The 26,161-nt window shown below is 38.6% G+C and overlaps 1 protein-coding gene across 1 annotated transcript in view; it reads left to right on the top strand.

The window, feature by feature from the left end:
• TBPL2 (TATA-box binding protein like 2) overlaps positions 1-26,161 on the top strand; it is a 71,831-nt gene that overhangs the window by 19,629 nt on the left and 26,041 nt on the right. The window contains exons 4-6 of the mRNA XM_036737063.1: positions 4,667-4,758; positions 10,833-11,000; positions 15,506-15,600. Coding sequence (XP_036592958.1) covers positions 4,667-4,758; positions 10,833-11,000; positions 15,506-15,600 — 355 coding nt within the window. The remainder of the gene's footprint in view (positions 1-4,666; positions 4,759-10,832; positions 11,001-15,505; positions 15,601-26,161) is intronic.

Raw genomic sequence — 26,161 nt, 5'->3', positions numbered from 1 at the left:
TCAGGTCAGATTCCCAAATAGAGGTGTTTATAAAAAACACTGAAAAAATTAACTCGAATTACATTCCAGTTGCAGAAATTTATTAGCTGTATAACCTTTTTCTTTTGGGGGGGGCAGGGCAATTGGGGTTAAGTGACTTGCCCAAGGTCACACAGCTGGTAAATATGTCAAGCGTCTGAGGCCAGATTTTGAACTCAGGTCCTTTTGACTCCAGGGCTGGTGCTCTACTCACTGTGCCAGCTAGCTGCCCCTAGCTGTATAATCTTAAGCAAGTTATCTTATCTCTGTTTGCCCCAGTTTCCTGATCTCTAAGAAGAAAGATAATAATGGTACCTACCTCCCAGAGTTGTTGTGAGGACCAGAGTAATACAATGATTGTAAAGTGCTTAACATAGTGACTGGCATGTGCTGAACACTATATTAGCTTTATTTCTTTAATTGAACATAATAGCTCCATGCCTGATAACTATAAAATGGTTTTAAAAGGTAATCAGATCAATGATTTTTATATGTGATAATTTGGAAATGCAATTGATGCCATCTGAAGTTTGTCTTATTATATTTCTAAATTCTCTTATATTGTGAAATTTGAGAGACCATTGTAACAGAAATGCTGTTAGACAAAATAACTTTTTAATCCAGATGTTGCTACACATGAATCAGGCTTTTAAAAGGATATGATAAAAAGATGTTTGAAAATTGTTAAATATTTAATGAAGTACATTTTGTTATAAAGCAGATAATATTATATAATAGCTAGTTTTCATTTGAAATTCTTGGTTATTATGAAAGTATATAGTGTGGTTTAAAGATGTAGCTTCAGGGGCAGCTAGGTGGTACAGTGAATAGAGCAGCAGTCCTGGAGTCAGGAGGACCTGAGTTCAAATCCAACCTCAGACACTTGACACATTTACTAGCTGTGTGACCTTGGGCAAGTCACTTAACCTCAATTGCCCTGCCTTCCCTCCTCAAAAAAAAAAAAAAAATGTAGCTTCAACATATTAATAATGAGTCAACTATCAGGTATTTGCTGTAGTCTGAAGCCCCAGAATATGAGTAGTTTTAATTTATAAGTAAAAGATAAAAGAAATGTTAACTGTTAGGGAAGCATCAGGAAAGATATAACCTAAGTTGTAGGTAGTAAAATTTTGCTATTTAAGGTGAAAATTCCTGGGACTGTAATTTATTATCATTTTGAGCTTTGATTACAGGGATAATTGTCCAAATTGTCATGAAACTAATAGTAAAAAATCGCATGCGCTGCCGCCTGGGAATGGCTAAAGGCGGAAAGGTGGATGTCTGTACCTGGGGAAAGTTTTGGGGACGACCTTGGCGCAGCCTTGTAGGATCCTCCTGACTCTATTTCTCCATTGTGCTGTTTCCCTTCTGAAGAGGAAAATTCCTACTTTGTTAATCTTGAGCCTTGCTTTCAACACCCTGCGATTACATGATTGACTGTCAGAGATGACTCATGCCTGCAATCAAACAGAGCTAAGGGAGTTTTTCCTCCTGTTCACATATATTACGTTGCTATGACTATTTCCCTCTTTTTCCTTTTATAGCAAATTTCTATAATCAAGAAGTTTTGTAAGTACGATACCAAATCTATTAAATAATAGATTCATACTGGAACATCTGAATTACTATAATAGGTTGCAAGTACGACCATCTTACAATATTAATCTATATTGTTGTCAAATTGTAATATAGGGATGATATCCTCCTAAGGGGGGAATGATTAAACAAAGTGATAAGACAAAGATGTAATGTGAAAATTTTCTAATTAAGTGGAATAGTAAATTTGAAGAAAATCAACAGGATTAGACTGTTTTCTCTAAGACCTATAAGCAGACATATATATACATATATATATGTATATATATATGTGTGTATATATGTATGTATAATTGGCTTTCAAAATGTCTGTATCCAGTAAAATTCAGGCTTTGAGCATATTTTGGTAATAAGTTCTCAAAATTGGATTTTACCCATAAATTGTAGGTATAATGGTAAAGAACGTGAAATTATTTTAAGGTATCTGTCTGATGATGTTAAAGGGCAGAAGAATTCATTTTGCAGTTGGACCCACATAAATTTTTAAAAGATTCTTATATCAGGTGTAGGATTTAGGTAAGGATAGAAACAGCGAATAGTATGTAAACTGAAATTCTCTGATGTTTCAAGATCGATGAGTCAAATTTAAGTAATTATACTAAATTACAGTAAGATTATAGTAAGTCAGAATTATCTAGGAACCTCTAGATTTGGAACCAGAGAAGCAAAGCTCTGTTTAGAGCTATCCTGAGAATAAAGCCTGTTGTCCAAGATCTAGGGACCAGATACCTACATAAGACATCTGGGACTCAAAATGTGCTGGTTAAGTGATCATTGAGAATGGGTTACTGGATACAAAGAGACTTGATGTTAGTTAATATTGGTGATAACCATTATGTTGCTTTGGTCTTTTGTTTCAAGATGTTTGTTTAAGTTTTCTTGGTGACGTGTAAATCTTCCTTCTTAAACCTAGTCCATTGTGAGCCTTCTAAATAGTTTGCTCTGTACCTGACTTAATGTAATTATGCAATTATGGAAATAAATGAGAAAACTTTATTGCATTGTTTGAACCTAGCCCCGTGTGACGGGAAACTGATTTCATCTCTATGTATTGTTTAGAAACTCTTAAACTAAGGACCTATGTTATGCTAACCAGAAACTCAGATCCAAAGACTGACGCAAGGAGTTTTCTTACAATTGTACATCTCAAGCAACCCATATGTCTTATCTGAAAACTGGTCGTCAATTATTGTTTCTAAGGGCCCCTACCAGGTCATTCTGACAACTCCCACAGCTGTCAAACCTGTGGGTGTGAAAGCCCCTGCTCGTGAGTGGATAGCAGAAACCTCCAGGAACCTCAAGGTTCATCTAGTACATACCCAAAAGCAGCTGACATTCAGATGAGACAGCTGTCTCAAGATTCTGGATAAAGGCTGAATATACCTTCCTAGGTGGTTTTTCTTTTCCCTCTTCCCTTTTGTTATGTGTCCAACCACCAAGGCCCTGATTCAAGTGTGTGTTGGCATTTTTTCCCTCTACATTCTTGGCCCTCCTCTCTTTTCTACTTTCAAGCAAACAATGACTAGCAACGATACCTGGGACATACTTCCTGATAGGTCCCCCTCAAGGAACTAACCCCCAAACAACATCTCATCCAGGCCCCAGTGGCCTCTTGTGGCATCTTGGCTTATAGCTGCCTCTCCTTTATTGATCAGAAAGGGTATGAATTCTTTCAGACCCCCTCCCTTCGGCCAAAAGGGGGAAATGTCAAGATATTAGGAGACAACCTGTTTTCCAAAGCTAAAGCCCGGCAAGCAAGCTGTGCCCTGAACTTGGCATAACAACAATTCTTTGCGCTTGTCCTCTGGCGTATAATTCTTGTATTGCTTTGACCGGCACCAGGTGTTCTCTGAGCTCAGACAAGCTGGGACAAATACTCATGTTCTAGTTACGAAGCCCTGCTATGAATTAAACTTGTTTTATTGTTGCTGCTACCTCTCATTGTCAGGCTACAGCTCACTGTGCAGCCGTTGATATAACATTGACATCTCCCCACACTGCCCCAATAGGGTCAGGGATTTGGCACATGTGTCCTTACTTGTAAGCCATTTCCCTCACTTTGAAATTAAACTTCTGTTGGATACCTGATTCTCCTGTCTCCAGCCTGTTTTGTTCGGCTTCCCAGCCACCCACAGGTTAGAGGCCAGTTTGGTCTGGTTGACACCCTGAATGTAGAGCAGGTCCTAGAGCTAAATCCTCATATTTTACTTGATGAAGCTGCCTACAGCTAGAAGTTTCTTTGCCCCAGGGAACCAATTCTATTTGCTTTACTCTAAAACACCTCTGACAGAAATGTAAACATTCTATTAAGGTCATAACAAAATGTTTGCTAACTTTGTTTCCCTCCCCCCTTTTTTTTCTTTGATGTGGAGGTGGGATTTCAGTTGTGTAGAAAACTTCCAATGAGGAACTCTCTTTGCCAGTCTTAGAGAAGTTCCCTGAGCCAATAAGAAGCTAAGTAATTTGCCTGAGTTTGCAACAAGTATGGCTTGAATCTGCACTGTGAGGCTGACTCTGGCCTACCCCCAAAATCCCCCATACAGCACTGGCTGATACATAAAGTCCACAATGGGAAGTCACTCCTTTTGTCCACTAAGATGTTACTACCTTGGAAGTTGTTGCACACCAAGCTTTACCGTCATTTTCATCTTGATTTGAACTAGTTCGAGTTCTTTTTAGAGAAGATTTTGAAAGGGAGAAGATATAGTGTTCTTAAAGGAGAAGGTGGCATAAAGGAGAGGAAAAAGGAGACTGAAAACCTTGTTATATGATTTTGCCTAAAGTCTACTGTGCCTGTCTTCAGAGAAGCTGAGAAATCACAGCCAAGAAAAGTAAACTAGGACTTCCTCTTTGTCTTTGAAAATACCCCTGATGTCTAGAAAACCTGATAAAATAGAAAAAAATAGCTCCTCATAGAAAAAATATTTTTAAAGATATCTTAAGATTTGGGGTTTTTAAAAAAATTATCAATGTGATTTTATTGAATTTTTAATGAGATGATAGCTTCTAATTCAAGTAAAGGAAATGAATTCGTTTCACCTTTTGACCATAGAGATTTGCTGCTGTGATAATGAGGATTCGAGAGCCCAGGACAACAGCACTTATATTCAGTTCTGGGAAAATGGTCTGCACAGGAGCCAAAAGGTATGAATCCCCAGGTTATCACCTAAAAAAAATGAATCTAACCTAAAATGGGTGGCATTACTAGAAAAATGTGTTTCTGGCCAGGTGTGACACCTACCTATAACCCCAGCTACCCAGGAAGCTGAGGGTGGAGGATTACTTGAGCTCTGGAGTTCTGGGGTATAATGGGCTATGCCAGTTGGATATCTACCCTAAGTTCAGCACTGACACATTGACACCCCAGGAAGCAGGGTGCCACCATGCTATGCTGCCTTTTGTGGTTGTTCAGTCATTTTCAGTTGTGTCTGACTCCTCATGACCCCATTTGGGGCTTTCTTGGCAAAGATACTGCAGTGGTTTACCATTTCCTTCTCTAGTTCATTTTACAGATGAGGAAACTGAGGCAAACAGTTAAGTGACCTGCCCAGGGTCACAAGCTAGTCACAAGGCCAGGTTTGAACTCAGGGTGATGAATCTTCCTGACTCCAGGTCTGGCACTCTCTGCATTGTGCCACCAACTACCCTAGTCCATACTGCTTAAGGGATTCAAAGTGGCCCAGGTCTGAAATGCAACAAGGTAAAGCTTCTGTCCTGATTAGAATTGGGATTGGTGAGTGGTCACTGTTACAAATTGAAATAGAGAAATAATCTTTAAAAAATGTTTTCATGCAGGACACTGTGGTTCTATCTCAAGGGTTTGGTTTAAGTGTTAGAGCTTTATGGCTGCTAATTAAAAAAAAAACAACTAATATTTTGTCCCTACCCAAAACCACCTTGTGACTTCCCAGATCTTGACTTCTGAAGTTACCCTCCCAGACCACTAATTTCTGTTTCACTCCTATTAAACCCAGTCTTCTCCTTCATCATGACCTCCAGTCACAGATCGTTGATCTTAGAGGTGGACTAGCTGGAAAGAATGCTATCTTAGAGTTCACCTTTGCCAATCTCCTCGTTTTACAGATGAAGCCCGAAAGTGGCTTTCCCAAAGATATATAAATAGTTGATAGAACCAGGGCTAGAATTCTTATTTACTAGTCTTATGTTATTTTTAGGCCTTATTCAATACATGCACCAGCTCCTAGGTCCACTTGACTGTCACAACAATTTAAGGTAGCAGAAGAAACCATATTGCAGGGGGTTGTTGAATTGTCCACTTGTCCCCTCCAACTAAGCTGAATCTCCATTGAGGTCCTGAGTCCTGCTGATGCCTAAGAATTCCTTGTCCTACCCCATCTATACTTTGCAAACCCCCAATCCTTTATGGATTCCACCTTCTGCTTTCTTAGCATGGGTTCCCAAGCTGCCTAGTATTTCTGAAGAAAGTCACACTCATATGATAATTGGTTCCCTTACAAAGTCATGCTGTCTAACTTCAGCTGGGACCTTGGTGCTGCTCAGCTCCCTTTTCACTTGTCTCTGAAATCCCCAAATGACTGATCCAAACCTTTTCTGCTTCAGCTGTAATGCCTACTATCCTCATTTTTAATAATCACTCACTTTGAGGAGACAGAGGCCTTCCCACTTTAGCTTCTTCTTTCTCTATATTAATCTTTCAATAGATCTTCGTCTGTCCATTCTTCTTTGCTTCTATTTCAGAGAGAGAGAGAGCTGTCCTGCCTTTCCAGAGTTACCCCTATTCCATCATAAGGGAGCTTGCCCATCAATTATCCCCTGTCTTTCTCTCCCACATCTTCCATTTCTCCCTTTCCATTAAGACTAATTCCTCTAACTACAAATATACACGGGTCTCCCTTGTCTTAAAAAATAACCCTAAAGCTCTGTTTCATCCCTACTACTCCTGAACTTCAGTGCTTTCCCCCCGCCCTTCCTTTTACTAATACACATATTAAAAGAGTGATCTTGGCTATGTGACCCTGGGCAAGTCACTCAACTTTTCTCAGCCTTGGTTTCTTCACCTATAAAAATCAGGGATAATAATGACACCTACCTCCTAGGGTTGTTGTGAGAATCAAAAGAAATCACGGAACAGTGCTTTGCAATCCTTAAAGTGCTATGTAAATGCTAATCGTTATTATTATTTAGAATAGTCTACATTCCTAAGTGAGAAGCTCGGGATCATTAAATCACTATGCAATTTCTCAAATGTAATATAGTTTCATCTCTTCCTGCTTAGTCCTAAATCTATTTCATTCCATAGGCAATGCCTTTCCAAGATACATATATTGGTAGCCTAACTTAGTGGACTGTCCAAGATATATGTCATAATCCACTCAATATGTGTTTTTTTTTATTTTGTACTGATCAAGAGATTCTTTTTTTAAAGCAATGTTCAGGGATTTATTAAACATAATATTACTCCATAATTCATAACATAGCATAATGCAACATGAGTCTATGGCTCTGGTTGAAGGGACCCTGTGATTTTTTTTTAACCGTTCACATTTATTAGCGCCCAATCCACATACATTCCTTCTCTCCCTTTCATTCTCATTGGGGAAAAAGAAAAACAAAACCTTCATTAAAATAATAGGCCATGTGTACGTGTATATATGTGCGTGTATAATTCTGCATCTTAAGTCAATCCCTTCTTTGTTAGGAGATGGGTAACATGCATCATCATTGGTACTCTGGAATCATGGATGGTCATTACATTGATCAGAGTTCTTAAATCTTTCAAAGTTATTTGTCTTTACAATATTACTGTCATTGTATAAATTATTCTTCTGGTCCATCTCACTTCATTCTGCATCAGTTCATGTAAGTTTCTCAATGTTTCTCTGAGCCCATCTGTTGTCATTTCCTGCGGCACAATAATATTCCACTATTTTCACATACCATAATTCCCCAACTGATAGATATCCCCTTAGTTTCCAGTACTTTGCCACTACAAAAGGACTACTATGCATATTTTTGTACATGTAAGTCCTTTTCCTCTTTCTTTGATCTCTTTGGTGAATGTGCTTAGTAATGCTATCACCAAGTCAGAGGATATACATAGTATGGTCACTCTTTGGGCATAGGTCCAAACTTCTTTCCAAAATGGCTAAACTAGTTCCCTTCACCACTAATAAATACTGTGATGTTACTGTTTTCCCCTCCAACATTTGTCATTTTCTTTGCCTGTCTGATGGGTGTGAGATGAAATTTCAGAGTTGCTTTAATTTGCTTTTCTCTTATTAGTGATTTATAATGTGTTTTTCATATGGTTGTTGATAGTTCGGATGTATTCTTGTGTTTTTCATCCATTTTGATTTTTCAAATCCTATAGATTTCACTAAGGAGGATTTGTAGTTTTTCAAGACTTGATTCAAATAGTACAATGTCATCCACAAGTAGAAGTATTTGAGAAAACCTTCTCAAGGCACTCCATAACATTAAATATGTGAGGTGAGCATTGGTCTCTATATTTTCCCTCAATAATTACTCATCTGAACAAAGTTTTCTAGTCACATAGATCATAGAGTCTTACATAACTTTAGCATGTATTTTGTGCACACCTAGTTTGAATATAACCTTAAAAGGCTGTGTTTTTCACTCTACCGAGTTAAATGCTTTTAAATATATGTGTGCATGTAAGTAATGGCCGGGTGATGCGATGGATAGAGTGGTAGACCTGGAAACAGGAAGACCTGACCTCAACTCCAGGCTTACTCACTTACTAGCTGTGTGACCCTGGCCAAATCATTCAACAGCTGCCTGAATCAGTTTCCTCATTTGTAAAATATGGGTCATAATGGTATCTACCTCTCAAGGTTGTTAAAAAGATAAACTGAGATAGTATTTATAAACTGCTTTGCCAACCTCGAAGTGCTATATAATGTTAGTTGCTGTTATTATTATACGTATGTAATAAACTTAATATTACAAGTGCTTAAAAAAAGAACTGTATATTAGAAGTCATCTTTTTTCCTTTGCTGGTTCCTGATTCAAGTTTTGGGTGGGATGGAAGGGGAAGGGAGTACTTACTCATTCCCTCCTTCCCACTTGATGATCTCATCTAAGCTCCAGACATCACAGACGTTCAAATTCCCCTAAATCTATCTATTCCTAACCACACCTTTTTTGCTAAGCTCTAGAATCAGATTTCCAACTGCTTGCTTGAGCACTCCAACTGGATCAACCCATCATTCATTCAAGATAAAATTCTGTATTAGCTGCATGACCCTGAGCAAGTCATTTAACCCCAATTGCCTCCAAAAAAAAAGATAAATATTTCTAAAACCAATGCATAATCTTCTGCTACCCCTAAGTGTTATTATCTAGTTCTGTTAAGGGCACAACCCATGATTAAAGCCTTGGGGCTCTTCCTGTGGCCTTGATCTCTTTTGCCTGTGAGGTCCAATCACTGACCAAGTCCTACTGATTCTAGTTCAACTCAAACTGCCTTGCTTTAGGCCCTCGTTCACTACTGAATGACTACAGTGGCCTCCTAGTTAGTCTCTCTGCTGATCTTTACGTTCCAAAGTCTTACTGTTCTGCTCAAAAATTGTCAGTGGCTACAATCGCCTACATGATCCTTAGCCTGACATTAAAGGTCTTTCTCAATCTGGCACCAACGTATCTTTCTAGCCTCATTATCCACTATTCACCTCTTCAAAAACGATGTTCCAAACATACTGAACTCTTTGTCATTGCTGGCGGCCTTGGGCTCATGGTGTTCCCTTCATTCAAACATTCTTGTTCCTTCCATCTCAGACTATAATAGGTTGAGCTCATGTGCAACATCTTTAATGTAGAATTATAGTTGTTTGTCCATGTCTTACCATAAAAAGAATACTGAATTTAGGGTCAGTTTTGTTTTCTAGGTATGTAGCCTTGAGCTACCTGCACCACCTCTCTGATTCTGTTTTCAAATCTATAAAATAGGGACAGTGATTCTCGCATTATGTAATTCACTGTACTATCGAGAGAAAAGTGATTTATAAGTATAGTGCTTAAAAAGTTACATGTATTAAATGTCATTTTCACTCTTATAACCTCTATTTAGATGTAAGTTCTTTTAGTTAAGAGAATCTCTCTCTCTCTCTCTCTGTCTCTCTCTCTCTCTCTGTCTCCCACCATTTCCCTCCCCACCCTCTGTCTCCCTCCCTCTCTCTTGCTCATTCCTTCTCCTTCCCTCCTCCCCTCTTTTGTTCTCCCCTCCGTCTCCCTCCCCCACCCCATTCTCTCTCTCTCTCCCTCTTTCCCCCTCCTTTTCAGTTTTAGACCTGTCTTTTGATGAAGGGATCCACTTAGTTCACCAGCTCCCTTCCTCCCACTTTCTGCTCCATTTCTCTATGCCCCTACCCCCAATCTGACCATACTAGTCACTGCTGTCTACTACAACTTTCTAATCATTTTCATCCTATTTGGGGTTATCAAGATATTAGGAGACATTCTCTTTTTCCAGAACTAAGGTCCAGCAAGTAGGCCGTACCCTGAGTGTGGCATAACAACAATCCTTTGTGCTCACCCTCTAGATGATCTCAGCCCCAGCAAAATCCCAGAATTGTTTCACACCAGCATCAGGTGCTCTCTGAGCATGGACAAGCACCTGTAGTACCCATTTCACATTGTCGTTATCCCTCATTGTCAGGGCTACAGCTCACTGAGCAACCATCGGTAGGTTGAGATCTTCCCACACTGCCTCAGGCCCCCCCCCCCCCGCCCCCCACTAGAGGCTGGGCTCTGACACGTGTGTCTTTGCTTGCTGTTTCCCTCACCCTGAAATTAATTAAACTTCTGTTTGATTCCTGACTCTCCAGTCTCTGGCCCGCTTTGTTCAGCTCCAGCCACCCACAGATTAGAGACCGGCTCTTGTCTGGTTGACAGGGTCTGAGTTAAAAGGCAGATCTACAGTAAAAAGTATCCAATAATCAGCTTATATAATAGACGTGTTTTGGAAATCTGTCAAGGTTACAACTCTTGATATGTAACTATATAGCGCTCAGCATTTATACTGTCATTTATGATTTTTTCACTTGCATATGTCTTATTCAGCCAACTACTTCATAAGCTCCTTAAGGACAGAGCCCCTTCTAGCACCTAAAACAGTACCTTGAAGATTGCACACACGTGTGTGTGTGTTTTAAATAAATCAAGAACCATTTTGGAATTTGTCTTAAGATCTTTCATATGTTTATGCCCTTTTCCAGCGAAGAATTGTCTCGACTTGCAGCAAGGAAATTTGCCCGTGTGGTTCAAAAGCTTGGATTTCCTGCCAGATTTCTGGATTTTAAAATCCAGAACATGGTTGGAAGCTGTGATATGAGGTTTCCAATTAGGCTGGAAAGCTTGGCGCTCACCCATCAGCAATTCAGTAGGTATGACAGCCATCTCTATGAGCTTGGTTAATTTAAAGTTAAAAATCATTTGATTACATAATGTATATCATTTGGAAGATGTTAGGTTTGTTTGGTTTTTTAACTGGAAGAATAGAAATAGAGATACCTTACCTAAGTGGTTATAAAATTATCATATACCATGTTTCCAGTCTTTTAAAAAAAATCTGTGGGCTTATTTAACATTTTTATTGAATACCTACTATGTGCAGGGCAATTTGCTGTGACACCACGCAGGAGAGGAAGAGCAGTGTTCACTTGGTAAAACTAATAAAGTTAGTAGAGGGACAGAGCTTCAGGAGGAGTAGGAAGGGAGGGAAGGGTTGTGGAATAAAGATGACAAGAGTCAGATGGCCAAGCTATGTGAGTAGTATCATCTAATTCATATTTTAAGGCCTATATTAACAGACCAGAAGTGCCTCTAGTCTGCAAGGATTCTTAGCCTGGGGTGTGTGTGTGTGTATTATAACATATGTGTGTGCACACAAATATATGTACATTGTGTATAGATGATAACTGTATTTCTATATAATTGTTTTCCTTTGTAATCCTATGGATTTTATTTTTTGCACTTAAAAACAAACACTACTCTAAGGCAGAGTCTATGGACTTCACCAGACCACCAAAGGAGTCCATGGCATAAAAAAGATTAAGAATCTCAGCTCTACAGCATTTTCATGACTCCTCAGCCCCATCTTGATTATGGGATTACATTTGGTTATGATATGTATGATATGCACAAGGTCTTCCTAGTCTCATAGTCTCCACACTGTGCGCAAACTAGCCTGGAGCCAATTTGACGTGAAACTAATGGCTACTTATTTTAGAGAGCATCTCTAGGGAAAGGGGAAAAGGTGTGGTAGCAACATCTCAAGGACCTGCATGTTTCACTATTACAATCATAATACTTACTAATAACAGCATTTCATATTAATAGCAAAGTATTTTAAAGTTTACAAAGTAGTTTCTTAACCTTCCGAAGTCACACCCCCTCAGGTACCTCACCTTAGACACTATTGGTTGTCAAATCAACCTCATTATTTGGAAGCAGCTAGATGGTGCAGAGGATAGAGCCTTGGGCTTTGAATCAGAAAAACCCGAGTACAAATCCAGTCTCTGACACTTAACAACTGTGTGACCCTAGTCAAGTTGCTTAAGTTCTGTCTGCCTCAGCTTCCTCAACTGTCAAATGAAGATTATAACAGCACCTGCCTCCCAGGGTTGTTATGAGAATCACGTAAGATAATATTTGTAAACTCTTAGCACAACACCTAGCACCCTATGGGATTGTAATAAATGCTTGTTTCAAAATCAGCAAGCAAATAAAATTCTTGTTCTCTTCTCTCCCACCCCTGCCCCCACGTTTATTTCCAGTGATGAGATATCTCTCAGGTTGTCCTTGAAGGAATCAGAAAAGGATTTGCCACTAGTAGTAAAGCAGTCTCCTGTGTGAGAATTGATCAAATCAGAACTGAATTCAGAGTTCAAGTCCTAAAGTAACCCTGGCACTTAGAGATGCCAAACTTCTCATTTTCAAGGTGCTGCTGTAGCTTTAGAATGACTCTTCCAAAGACACTCAGCAGCAGTAAGGACTGATAATGGACATTGCTGAGAAATTGTTAAAATGTGGTTTTAATCATATTGATGGAAAATCATGCATGCTATTTATTAACATAGGTAATATGTTAGGAGGTAGGGAGTTTATAGTCCTCAAAGAACCCATTAGGGAATTATTTTATATAAAATAAAGAATCAGTGACATAAATAACCAAGCTTTAATTTAGCTCTTTGGCATATTAATCTTGGAGGAGTTCAATTCGGTAGCTGGGTGCACCTGAACTTAAGACTGCCAACTCAGGGCTCAGCATTTCCACAGGTTAGCAAATGGCCTTGTATAATTTAGTCCCATGTTTCACCTCCACTAACATTAAGTGCATACTACATGTTAGAGGCCTAATTCTGAATTGATACCTTACAATGTGCTCCACTGTGAAGATCTCATTGGTTTGTTCAGCAAATTAGACTTTCATGACAACTCTGTTTCCAGCTATGTCTGGGCAAAGGTCCTTTCTTCCTTGTGTAGCTGCATTGAGAAACAGCCCCCCCAAAATACCATAAAATAGCCCCTATATTTTGATAACATCTTTCAGATAATCCTAGACTCACAGATCATTAGAGCTGTGGAAGGGACCTTAGAGATAATCTAATTCAAACCCTTTATTTCAGGAATAAGTTAACTGGTCAAGAGCAATTGAACCACATGGTTAGTAAATAGGAGAGCCAAGACTAGAAGCTTAGCGACTGCCAATTTTTCTACTAGAGAGCCCTTTTCAGTTAGGGGAAGAGGGGGAGAAAGAAAAGAGAGAGGAGAAGGCTCCAGCCTGAGCTCAAGAGGGCAAAGCATAGAGAACATAAACATCTCAGACCAAAGGGCATCGCCTTCTCTTTTCAATATGTGTCCCTGTAGGACTATAGCAGCAGAATCACAGGGGCAGTAATTTAGAGCTGGGACGGACCTTTAAATCCATCTGGCCCAACCACCTTATTTTATAGATGAGGAACATGAGAGATAAGTTAAGTGACTCGCCCAAGGTCACGCAGGTACTAGGTGCCAGAGTCAAGATTTGAACCTGGTATGTCCTGACTCAAGATGGAGGAGTCTTTCCACTGTATCAAGCTTCCCAGTAGGGAGGAGATATTAAAAGCTCTACTGAGAGCTCCATCTGCTAAAAGCATTTGAACCTCCACTTACAAACCAGCCAAATCAAAAGGCAGAGGGGTTTATCCTTATAGCTGTTTGCAGATGTGAGTTAGAGGAAAGAAAAAGGTCAGCTAGTATTATAGTATCACAGATTTAAGGCTAAAAAGGAACATAGGGGCATGCAAAACTTAAAGTAAAATGTTTAGGTGAATAACGCACAATCAAAAATATTAAGCCTCTCTGTAATTTCAGTAGATGAGTTGGAATATGAGATTTTATTTATACATATTTTTTGAAAACAAATTGTCTCCTGTAAAGAAAAGAATATTCCCTTTTACCTCATAATCCAGTTTTTATTAATTTGCCATTTTGGCTCCTTCCCAAAAAGGGGAGAGATGGGGATGATGCTCTCTGGAATTTGCTTAGGCTATTTCTGCCGCACATTTCTAGGACAGATGTGTATTTTACGCATAATTTTGTGACTTATAAAAACTTAGCGGTCAAGGGGAATTTAGAGGTCATTTAGTCCAATCTTTCACTCCATTCAGAATTCCTTTTGACAATATCCCTGACAGTCAACCTGCCTCTACTCAAATGCTTTTAAAGCACTGGCTACTTGACAAAACAACCTATTCCTTTGACAGCTTTAATTTGTCCTTTTGCTTGAGCTAAAATCCATCTCTGTGTACAATGTCTACCTACTGACAACAGGGTGCACCTGAACTTAATACCACCCAACTCACAGCTCAACATTTCCATAGCTTAGCAAATGGTCTTGCATAGTCTAGCACCATGTTTCAATTCTCTGCTCCTTTTAATCCTTCTTTTCCACGACTGCCTTTCAAATATGTAGGGGAAATGCAGCTATATGCTTTTTTTTACTTGGCCAAATATCCCCATTTTTCATATGATATGGCTTAGAATTCCCCTCACTATCCTGGTTACCATCCTTTGGACATATTTCACTTTCTTAACGTCCCTTAAATTGTAGTGCCCAGAACTGAACGTGACACTGAACACACGGTCTGCCCAATATAGGATTAGGAGTTCTGTCCTTAAGAATATTGTACTTGTGTTGACGCACACTGAGATTGGACAGCCTATAGGTCATGCTGACTCATCATGAGCTTTTAGTCAGTTAAAAGTCTTTTTCAAGTCTTCATATTGTGGGGGTGAGGACCCCAGGGACCACCCAAAATTGACTATTATCATCCCAAAGCACCAAGCTCTTCAATACATACAGAGCCAGAACACACATGGCCCAGACCCTCAAAAAGTCAGGAGGACTCGTGGGATTGCCTCCATTACATCTAAATTCATATTAAGATTATGTTCTACTTTAAATTAATTGATGAGTTTATATTCAGATTGCTTTAAGATGGTGCATGTTAAAAATCAGTAACCTAAAGAGATCAATAATTTTTGAGGCGCTGGATAGTAAATGAGATTCTGCTATTACATGAAACTGTTCAACTGTTATGGGACAGTGAGTTCCATTGGACATCTTCCAACAAAGCCTGGATCACTTTTTGCTGATTATATTGTGGAGAGAATTCTGGTTTGGTTTAAGATGGTACAGGTTGAGCCAGGTGGACTCTGAGAGCCCTTCCAGTCCTGGAATTCTGTGTTTCTTAATAATAGGTTGTATATTATATCTTCCATAGAAATATTGTACAAGTGGTATTCTCAAAGGTGTTCTAATATATAATTTTATGTACTGAGTTTTAAATATGAAATGAAAATAGCTGCCAAGGACTTATAATCTTTTCCTCTGATATCATAACAGTTATGAACCTGAACTATTTCCTGGCCTCATTTATAGAATGGTTAAGCCAAGGATTGTCTTGCTTATTTTTGTATCTGGAAAAGTGGTATTAACAGGTAAGTTCTGCTATCTTCTACACAAATGCAAGTATTTGTTTGTCCTAGCTATCTGTAAAAATTATATATTTTTGATGATTTCGATACTTTTGACATAGAGTAAAACTTCATGTTGGAGCAACTAGGTGGCACAGCGGTTAGAGTGCTGGGCCTGGAGTCAGAAAGATTCATCTTCCTGAGTTCAAATCTGTCCTCACACACTTACTTGCTGTGTGACCCTAGGCAAGTCATTTAACCTTGTTTGCCTCAGTTTCCTCATCTGTAAAATGAACTGGAGAAGGAAATGGCAAACCACTTCAGTATCTTTGCAAAGAAAACCCCAAATTCAAGCATGAAGAGTCAGACACAACTGAAAACTATTGAACAACAACAACAAAAAAAACCCTTTATATTAACCCCACTGGTCCAGAATTTGTGATTCAGTTAGGTATTACCTGAAGTTGACCTTTGTCTTGACAGCCTTTTAATACTGATGATAATTGCTAAATGTATGTATGTGTATACGTATATATTTTTTATGTATATCATGGAGGGAGAGAGATCACTTTAAAGGTGGCTAAGTATTCTACCTGTATTGAGCTAAGTACTATGAGGGTCATCCTCTATTTTAAAAATGAATAAACTGATGTTTAGAGAACTGACTTACTGGTGGACATCTCTAGCTAGTAAGTCCCAAAAGGAAGATTATAACCTTGGTATCTCTTGACTCCAAGTCTAGTATTCTTTCCACTCTTTCATATTGCCTTTAAATCAAATGGATAATTTAAACATATTGGACATATTTAGCCAACTTAAGTGAACAAAAGAAGGCATTCTGTTGGACTCGAAGTCATTAAGACAGGTCCTGCATCTAATGCTTACTAGCTGTGCGACCACCGTTAAATCGCTTAGCTCCTCTGAGCCTTGCACAACTCTCTTAGGATACATCTGATTATTCATAGATGGGTTTTGATATGCTTTCACGTAAGCAGTTTCCAAACCCACAAAATCAAGTAAACAAACTTTTCTGTATAGATTGTTATAAATAATTTGAACATATTCACTAATGCATGTCCTCAGGAACCTCTACTGAATAACATCATTAGTCTAATGCTACCACGTATACTTAAAGTCAATAAAAACATTTCTTCAAACATTCTATGATTTAAACTTCACTAAGTCAGATCAGCCTTTTCCACCCACCCATAAGGTGAGAAAAAACATGATTTTACTCTATTTGAAATTTTAATTTTGTCCAAAAAGTTATTATGACTTTTGATGATGCACCAAATCGTGTGAGTAAATGAGTATGCCTATCACTACTAACTAGTAATATTGATGATGATAGCACAGAAACCCAGGCAACCCAGCTGAGCAGGAATGGCAGACTCTTCCCCCATGCTGGTGGTCCCCACAGTCTGGACATGGGAACAAAGAAACAGAACCATATTGTACTTGAAGAGAGGAGACGGGACCTCATCATCCCCCAGCGCATCTCGCCTGTAGGGAGAGAGATTCCTGTAGGGACATATCTTTCCCTTTATGTCCCTGTTGCAAGTGTTCCCCTGGAGGATTTTGTGTGCAAAAGTGTCCTGCTGAGTTGCCTTGGGACCTTAAGCCGTATAGTGTTCCAGTTTTCCTAGCAGTATTTGTCAAATAGTGTCAAATAGTTTTAGTCAAATAGAGTGAAGTGAAAAGGGGGGGTGGTGTCAGGTTTTCTCTGGGCTATCTCCAATTAAGTCCAAGAAAATCTCTAAAATAAAGCTTAGGCATGGCTCCTAGCAATAGTCTTCCCAAAATATGGTGATGGTATCCCTTCTAGAAAAAGTACTCAACGAACTAAACAATGTAGATATCTAAATATCCCAGTAGCTAGAGTCTTTGGATTTACTAAATGGATTACTATAATAATTTATTACTGTGTCTTGTGTAACTAATCTATTCCACTGATCCATCTTAAGGTTTTCTGGGCTTGAGATCAATTCATATTCCCCTTTATGGCTTCATACGGAGACATTTTGATGTTGTTGTCCTCTTCTGAATTTTTGTTTTGATCTTTCCTATTGCCATGGTAGCTTTCCATGGCCAGGGCTCGTTTCTGGTTTTTGCTCATTTTTTAGCCTATTTCTTGACTTTTAAAGTTGAGCTTTGCTCCTGGGGCATAGGGAGAACTCTCCCAAGCTTCTTGCCCTGGGAGCCAGGGACCTGGTCACTGGCTTTCTGCTCAAGGGCTTGCCCAATGTACTGGGATGGCCTGGCCTCGTTGGGCTTATTGTGCTGGGGTTCAAGAGCTAGCAGTTTGCGTTCTGCGCCGGGGCTAGAGGCCTCACAGCTGGCCTCCTGAGCCACTAGTCTACTGAGCCAGGACCGAGGGACCATAGTTGCTGATGTGTGCCGTGGCTAAGAGCCTCTCGCTGGCTTGCCCAGAAACTGTCTGAGCTGGGCTGTGCTCCCCTTTTACCCAAGTGAGACATACCTTCCCCGAAGTCCAAGATCCGTTTTCTGGAGGTACAATGGAGATACTGGGGTGGAGTGATTTCCACAGCTCTCATAAAACACAGGAGAATGTTCTCAAAGTCTGATTATCTTTGTGAGGCACACTAGTCATGGAAACCATATAGGAGTTGTTTGTGTCATCCTAGTGAGGTGCATGTCTCTCAGCAAGGAGCCAAACTAAAAAAAAAAAGCATCTCTGACATAAGAGTTTACATCTTTACTGGAGAGAAACAACACGAATGCAGATAAAGTAAATTCTAAATAAACACACGTAACTTCTGGGGTGTGGAAGTGAGAAGAGAGTCATAGGAACTGTGTATAAGGGATGATGTTTAAAACTGAGCTTTGAAGGAGGCTGGGGGTTCTTAGAGGCAGAAGTGAGGAAGGGGGCACCTTCTCAGAATGCCAAGACATGGAGACAGGAAAGTAAGCCACTTTGGTGGTATAGTAGAGCAGAAGTGGTGATCATATCTTCTACTACCAGGTGTGGTACCAGCACTTTGGAATGCAGCCCAAATCAGATAAAACTGTAACTGGGAAATATTTAACAAATGTATAAAAATACAATAAAACATGAATAAGGTTAACATGGGGTCTCCTAAGTCAATGTGCCTCCATAAGAGATCCTTATGTATGGTTTAGTGGCCTCTGTTTCTAAATGTGTTTGATACCCCTGCTGTAGAGTATATAATGGAAAGCAATGATGCGATAAGCCTGGAAAGACAGGCTGGAGACAGATTTTTGAAGGGTTTTAAATTCCAAACTGAATAGTTTCTTGAGCAAGGGATTGATGGGGAATATTTTGACAGCTGCTTGAAGGATGGGTTGGAAATGGTAGAGACTGGAGGCAGGGAAAATAATGAGGAGATTATTGTAATAAGTCAGGCAAGGGAGCAGTGATAAGGAACTGAACTAGTGTAGTGGCTATGTGAGAGGACAGAAAGAGGTAGAAGCAAGAAAGTCTATGGAGGTAAGTTTGACAAAACTTGCCAAGTGGTTATGGAGGACGATGAAGCTCCAAGGAGTGCACTTGATAAAAAGTTTGAAAGAGGGATATGATTCAAGGTAATGATAATGAATTCTCTTTGGGGCACGTTAAATTTGAGATATCTCTGGGACATCTCTGGTAACAGAGTCAGGATTTGAACTCAGGTTCTCTGACTAAATCCAGCATTCTTTCTGCTATTCCACACTGTTTTTAGTCCCTGCTCTTCCACATCTAACCTCTCCATGATAGTTTTCTCATCTGTGAAATAAGGGGTTGAATTAGATAATATCAATGGTCCCTTCTGGCTCTAAAATTCTGCATTACACCAACTTGTAATTTTCTTCCTTCTATGTGTTGGACATGTGTTGCCCTCCAGGGGGAACCAAAACACAATACTATATGGTGTGATATGAGCTGGAAGTGCATACTCAGCAAATCAGCTTTGTTCTATATCTAAAGAAAATGTTTAATGGGGGAGGGGGATGGAAGAGAGTTTCATATAAGGCAAAACCTTTTAATACAAATTGGTGTGTTACCAAACTCCCAGGAGTGAGTTCCAAAATAGAACCGCATTTAAAAATTAAAAAGGCATGAAATCTTTTTTGTTATTTACTTGTATGTCTTACAGTTTAGAGTATCCCTAAAGAGGATATATGCCCATGTGTCCAGAAGCCTAATAGGGTAGAAGAAACCTATGTGAAGTTTTTATTTTATTGCTCTGGTAAAAGAAAAGTAATATATGTATATGTATGTATATATATGTGCATATGTGTGTATATATATGTATGTATGTGTGTGTACACACACACACACACCCCCATATGGAGAAATTACTCTCTGTAATGCCAAACTTGCACTTTCGCTTTTAGGCTATAATGCCCTTAGGGATATAAGTGCAACCCTCCGCCATATACCTAACAGTTTCTCTGCATACTGTTTTCCCAAACATGAATACCAAGATCCTTTTTCCCTATACTTCAGTAAACCTGTAAGTTCATAGCTGTGCAGAACAAAAAGTCCATTAATAATCTGCGGTCCTGTGGAACTCTTGTCAATCTGTGGATAAATGAATGAATAAAGCATTTATTAAGTACTTAGTATGTGCAAACACTATTTTTAAACACTGGAAATACAAATCAAAGGCAAGAAATTCCTACTTTCAAAGAGCTTATATTCTAATGAGGGAGACAATACATAAAAGTTTCAGCTGTAAGTCAGATGGAAAAATCCCTTGATCCTTAGGGTACAGCAGCAAAGCAAATGGTAATACCTCTTCTTTAATGTCATTTCCACTGATAAAATCCCGTCAGTTTCTGATGTTGAACCATTTGACGATGCTGCGAGGGCTGAGCTAGAGGCAGGAATGGTAGCCTGGGCAGGGAGGTTTTGCCATTCCCAAGGCTTCTGTGTCCATCTTTCTGTTGGTTGCAATTGGTCAGCTGGTGGTGATGAAAAAGATAGCTCCCCTTCTCCATAATGATTTTACTCCCTCGATGATGGCTGTAGGAGATAGACTCAGAAGCAGGTCTGGTAGTCTGGGGGTTACTGCTATTCCGAAGGTTCTTGGGTTCAGAGATGTTCTCATCAGGGTCTGAATGGAAATGGTGTTCAAGGTAGTGGTAGGAGCTTGACTTCTGTAGCACGTATGGCCTCCTGTCTCGCCCTCAGGGTGCCTTGCTGCTTCAGTTAGACTGGCTTGCTTGCCTCGAGCATGGCAGTTCATTGGCAGAGAAGGATGTTTAAGGATTCTCCCTGGACCATCTACCCAACATACTTAGAGGCCTTCCTCTGGTTCTCTTATTGTTTTGTGGATATCAGTGCAATGCTCTGGCTGTCCTCATCTTATCTTTTGAAATCCCCTGCAAGTTCTACATCTTTTTGCTACTGTAAATATTTTGGATGATGCCTTTTATACCGCCTCTCACACACGTCACAGTTGTCTGCTCATACCCACCAGGCAGCTTAACAATGTCCTTTCAATCACCACAAGTTTTATTCTTCAGAGACCATGATATTGCATGATCGACAGCCATATAGCATTACCAAGAAAATGTTGAAGAGATAGGTATGGTAGGGAGCCATTTGATATCATTTAAAGTGTTGTCCAAGATGACTGAATGAATGGAGGTGGAACACTCTTGGAATTTGCACCAGAACAAATAATCAAGAAATCCAATGAGAAACCATCAACCAAAGGCCCATAAGCAATAGGACGGAGAGCTAGGCAAGGAAAGTGCCAGTGTGGGCAAATAAGCCAAAAGCCACCCAGCATGATCAGAGACAGGGTAGAAATAGAGAGCTAGGGCTCTCTACAGCCAGAGGCACTAAGAGTAGTGGCTTCCCTAAGAAAGCCCTAAGGAGGTTAGTCAAAATGGGGACCTTGGAAGCTACCAGGAATGCCAGTAACCAGTATGGCCCAACAGCAATTGGAATGGAATTGCCCAGGGGTCCCAAGATGTTCTTACTACTCTGTTCAGAAATGCTATAGAATGACCTGAACATCCAGCACTTGAACCTCAAAGAAATCAAGGAGGTCTAACTTTGGGAAAGAAATCAAGGAAAGAAACTAGGGGACAAGATCAAGCAGCACAGACCACCCCACCCAGAAGCCCAACTGAGGTAGACGCTGGCCCTGGCACAAGCCTTAATTTGAGAACTAAACCAAATGTGTGTGCGTGTGTGTGTGTGTGTATACATATATATATGTATGTATGTATATATATATTATATATATATAAAGATTGACTTATTACATGTACAGACCCCCTTAGTTTACTCAGCAGATACAACCTCCATATGGAGGATGCTATAGGGAGCTTGCTTCTGAGAGAAATGCCTTGGAGAAACTATGGAGCATGTATTGATATTCCATAACTGTTTCTGATCAGCTAACCAATTGGTGAAGGGAACACATTTTGATTGGTTATGGAAGCATTTAGAAAGGTCTGTGGGTATCAATCACCTCCCCTTTTACCTCAGTAGACCTTGGTGACTACCTCATGTTGTCTTGTGAGAGACCATGATATAAGTAGAGAGGCCTTGGGGCCTTCTCCTTCCAAATGTCATGTGGCCCTGAGAAAGAGGCCTTGGTCCTTGGAATTTTTGCTTGTTCTTTTCCATTCTAGGTAAAAAGAGTGAAGTCTCTGACCTTGAGAGTTCTAAAAGGTCAGGAGAGCAAGCTACAAGGATCCAGGAGTTGGAATCCAGAATGGGTTGTGCAGCCAGCACAGCATCGTGCCCAAAGAAGCAAAGGATCTTTGGAAATGACTGACCTTTGGGACCCAAGCTTAATGGTAGCTGGGCCAAGAACTCATCTGGCAGAATCTACCTTTAGATGTTAACTTGGTGAGATCAATACTGTGTAGGAACCGAGCTATTCTTTGAGCCTAGAAGGAGAGAGTAACTCTATAACAATAACAAACAGAAACTCAAAGAAAAAAATGGACTTCCCACAAGAGCTATATGAGTATCTAAAAGAAGTAAAGCTAGAGATTAAAAAAGTAGAAGTTCTGTAGGAAAGAATTGAAAGGAAAACAAATAGCTTAGAAGAGAAAGTGGCAAAACTTACTAAAGGAACTTTCTGAAAATTTAAATAGACTAAACAGAAATCATTGAATCCATGAGACAGCAAGAAATATTAGAACAAAACCAAAAGATTGATAGAGAACTAGAAGAAAATATAAGATAGTTGATATAAAAAAATGACTACATGGAAAATAGAGTGAGAGAGAAGTTAATAATTGTTGGTCTCCCTGAAAACCATTATTAAAAAAAAGCCTAAGCTCTATATTTCAAAAAAACAAAAATGAAAACTGACTACACCTATTAGAACCAGGGAGCAAATAAACTATGTGCCTTTACAATAGGATCAGGGGTAAAGGAAAGATGTCTCTTATCACCATTACTGTGTGATAGCATATTTAAAATGTTAGCTGCATCGATAATACCAGAAAAAGAAATTGAGGATAAGCCTAGGTAAAGAGAAAACAAAATGTTCACATGATATGATGGTTTACTTGGAGAAGAATACTAGAGAATCAATTATAAATTAATTGAAATAATTTCAGCAAAGTTGCAAGACATACAAGTTGCAAATCCACACAAATTAGCATTTCTGCATGTTGCAACAACCAACACAATGAGATATAAAGAGAAATTCCACTTAAAATAACTACAGCCTCTATAAAATACATGACATTCTGCCAAGGCATACAGAAGAATTATATGAATATAGCAACAAAACACTTTATGAAGACAAAGACATACCTAAATAAGTGGAAAGATATTAATCGCTTATGTTTAGATTTTGCCAATAAAAATGACAGTACTACCTACGTTAATTTACTAGTTCAGTGCCATCTGACACTAAGAATTACTTGATAGAAATAGAAAAAAAATAATAAAATTCATCTGGAGGAATAAAAGGTCAAGAGTTTTTTCTTGTTTTGCCCATTTATTTTTCCAATTTTTTTTTACATTTTTTTATTTAAAGTTTTGAGTTCCAAATTTTATCCCTCCTTTTTTCCCTTCCCTCCCACTGCCCTGAGATGGTAAAAATTCGATATAGATCATACAGGTGCAATTGTGTAAAACGTTTCAATATTAGTCATTTTGTACAAGAAGACTCGAAAAAAAATGAAAGTGAAAAATAGCATGCTACAGTCTATATTCAGTCTATCAGTTCTTTCTCTGGAGGTGGATAGTATGCTTCATCAGTCCTTTGGGATTGTCTTGGATCATTGTATTGCTGAGAATAGCCAAGTCATTCACAATTCTTCATCATTCGCTTCATCTATTGCTATGTACAATGTTATCCTGGTTCTGTTCACTCTACTTTGCATCAGTTCATGTAAGTCTTTCCAGGTTTCTTTGAAATCATTCTGCTTTCCATTTCTTACAGCACAATAATATTACATTACAATCATACATCACAACTTGTTTAGCCATTCCGCCATGGATGGACATCGCCACAATTTCCAATTCTTAGCCACCACAAAAAGAGTTGCTGTAAATATTTTTGTACAAATAGGTCCTTTTCCTTTTTTTGGATGTCTTTGGGATTTAAACCTAGCAGTGGCATTGCTGGATCAAAGGGTATGCACAGTTTAATAGCCCTTTGGGCATAGTTCCAAATTGCTCTCTAGAATGGATGGATCAGTTCACAACTCCACCAACAGTGCATTAGTGTTTCAGTTTTCCCACATCCCTTCCAACATCCAACATTTTCCTTTTTTTGTCATATTAGTCACTTTGATATGTGTGAGGTATCTCAGACTTCTTTTAATTTGCATTTCTCTGATCAATAGTGATTTAGGGCATTTTTTCATATGACTATAGATAGCTTTGACTTGTTTGTCTGAAAACTGCCTGTTCATATCCTTTAACCATTTATCAAGGGGAAAGACTTGTATTTTCATAAATTTCACTGAGTTCTCCATATAGTTGAGAAATGAGGCATTTATTAGAGATACTTGCTGCAAAAAAAATTTCCCCAGTTTTCTGCTTTCCTTATAATTTTAGTTGCATTGGTTTTATTTGTAAAAGACTTTTTTAATTTTAAATAATCAAAATTATCTATTTTACATTTTGTAATGCTCTCTATATCTTCTTTGGTCCTTAATTCTTCCCTTCTCCATATATCTGACAGATAAACTATCCCATGCCCTCTTAATTTGCTTATGGTATCACCCTTTATGTGTAAATCATGTACCTATTTTGAGCTTATCTTGGTATATGGTGTGAGATGTTGGTCTATGCCTAGTTTCTGCCATACTCTTTTCTAGTTTTCCCAGCAGTTTTTGTCCAATAGTAAGTTTTTTTTCCAAAAGCTCAGGTCTTTGGATTTTCCATATTCTAGATTACTATGTTATGGTTATTTACTATAATGTAATTTGTACCTAATCTATTCCACTGATCCACCACTCTATTTCTTGGCCAATATTAGATTGTTTTGATAGTTACTACTGTATAATACAATTTGAAATCTAGTACGGGTAGGCCACCTTCTTTTGCTTTTTCTTTTCATTGATATCCTTGAGCTTTTGTTCTTCCAGAGGAATTTTGTTATTTTTTTTCTAGCTCTATAAAATAATTTGTAATAGTTTGGTATGGCATTGCGTTAATTTAGGTAGAATTGTCATTTTTATTATATTGGCTCAGCCCACCCATGAGCAATTGATATTTTTCAAATTGTTTAGATCTGATTTTATTTGCATGAAAAGTGTTTTATAGATGTGTCCCTGGGTTTGTCTCAGCAGGTGGACTCCCAAGTATTTTATATTGTCTACAGTTATTTTAAATGGAATTTCTCTATCTCTTGCTGCTCGACTTTGTTGGTAATATATAGAAATGCTAATGATTTATGTGAATCTATTTTGTATCCTGTAACTTTGTTAACATTGTTAATGACTCCAAGTAGTATTTTAGTTGATTCTCTAGGATTTTCTAAGTATAACATCATATCATCTGCAAAGAGTGATATTTTTGTATCCTCATTGCCTATGCTAATTCCTTTAATTTCTTTTTCTTCTCTTATTGCTATAGCTACTATTTCTAGTACAATATTAAGTGATAGAGGTGATAATGGGCATTCTTGTTTTGCTCCTGATTGTATTTGGAAGGTTCTAGCTTATCTCCATTACAGATAATGCTTGCTGATGGTTTTAGATAAATATTACTTATTTTAAGGTAAGCTCCATTTATTCCTATGCTTTCTAGTGTTTTTAATAGGAATGGGTACTGTATTTTGTCAAAAGCTTTTTCTGCATCTATTGAGATAATCATATGATTTCTGTTGGTTTTGTTATTGATATGATCAGTTATGCTAATAGTTTTCCTAATATTGGTCAAGAATTTCAAAATCAATTAATAAACATTTATCAAGTACCTTCTATGTGCCAGGCACTGTACTGAGCACTGGAGATACAGAAAGAGACAAAATGTACTACCTGTCCTGAAGGAGAAATGATAGGAGAAAGGAATGGAACATAGCAGTAACAGATCTCAAACAATAGTACAAGAAGTAATCATCAAAACAACTCAGTACTGGTTAAAAAATAAATCAGTGGAACAGATTAGGTATACAACATACAGAAGCAA

Source organism: Trichosurus vulpecula, chromosome 8 (assembly GCF_011100635.1).
Source record: "Trichosurus vulpecula isolate mTriVul1 chromosome 8, mTriVul1.pri, whole genome shotgun sequence".
Lineage (NCBI taxonomy): Eukaryota > Metazoa > Chordata > Mammalia > Diprotodontia > Phalangeridae > Trichosurus > Trichosurus vulpecula.
Note: the sequence above shows the minus strand (reverse complement) of the source record. Positions and strands in the feature narration are given on the sequence as shown.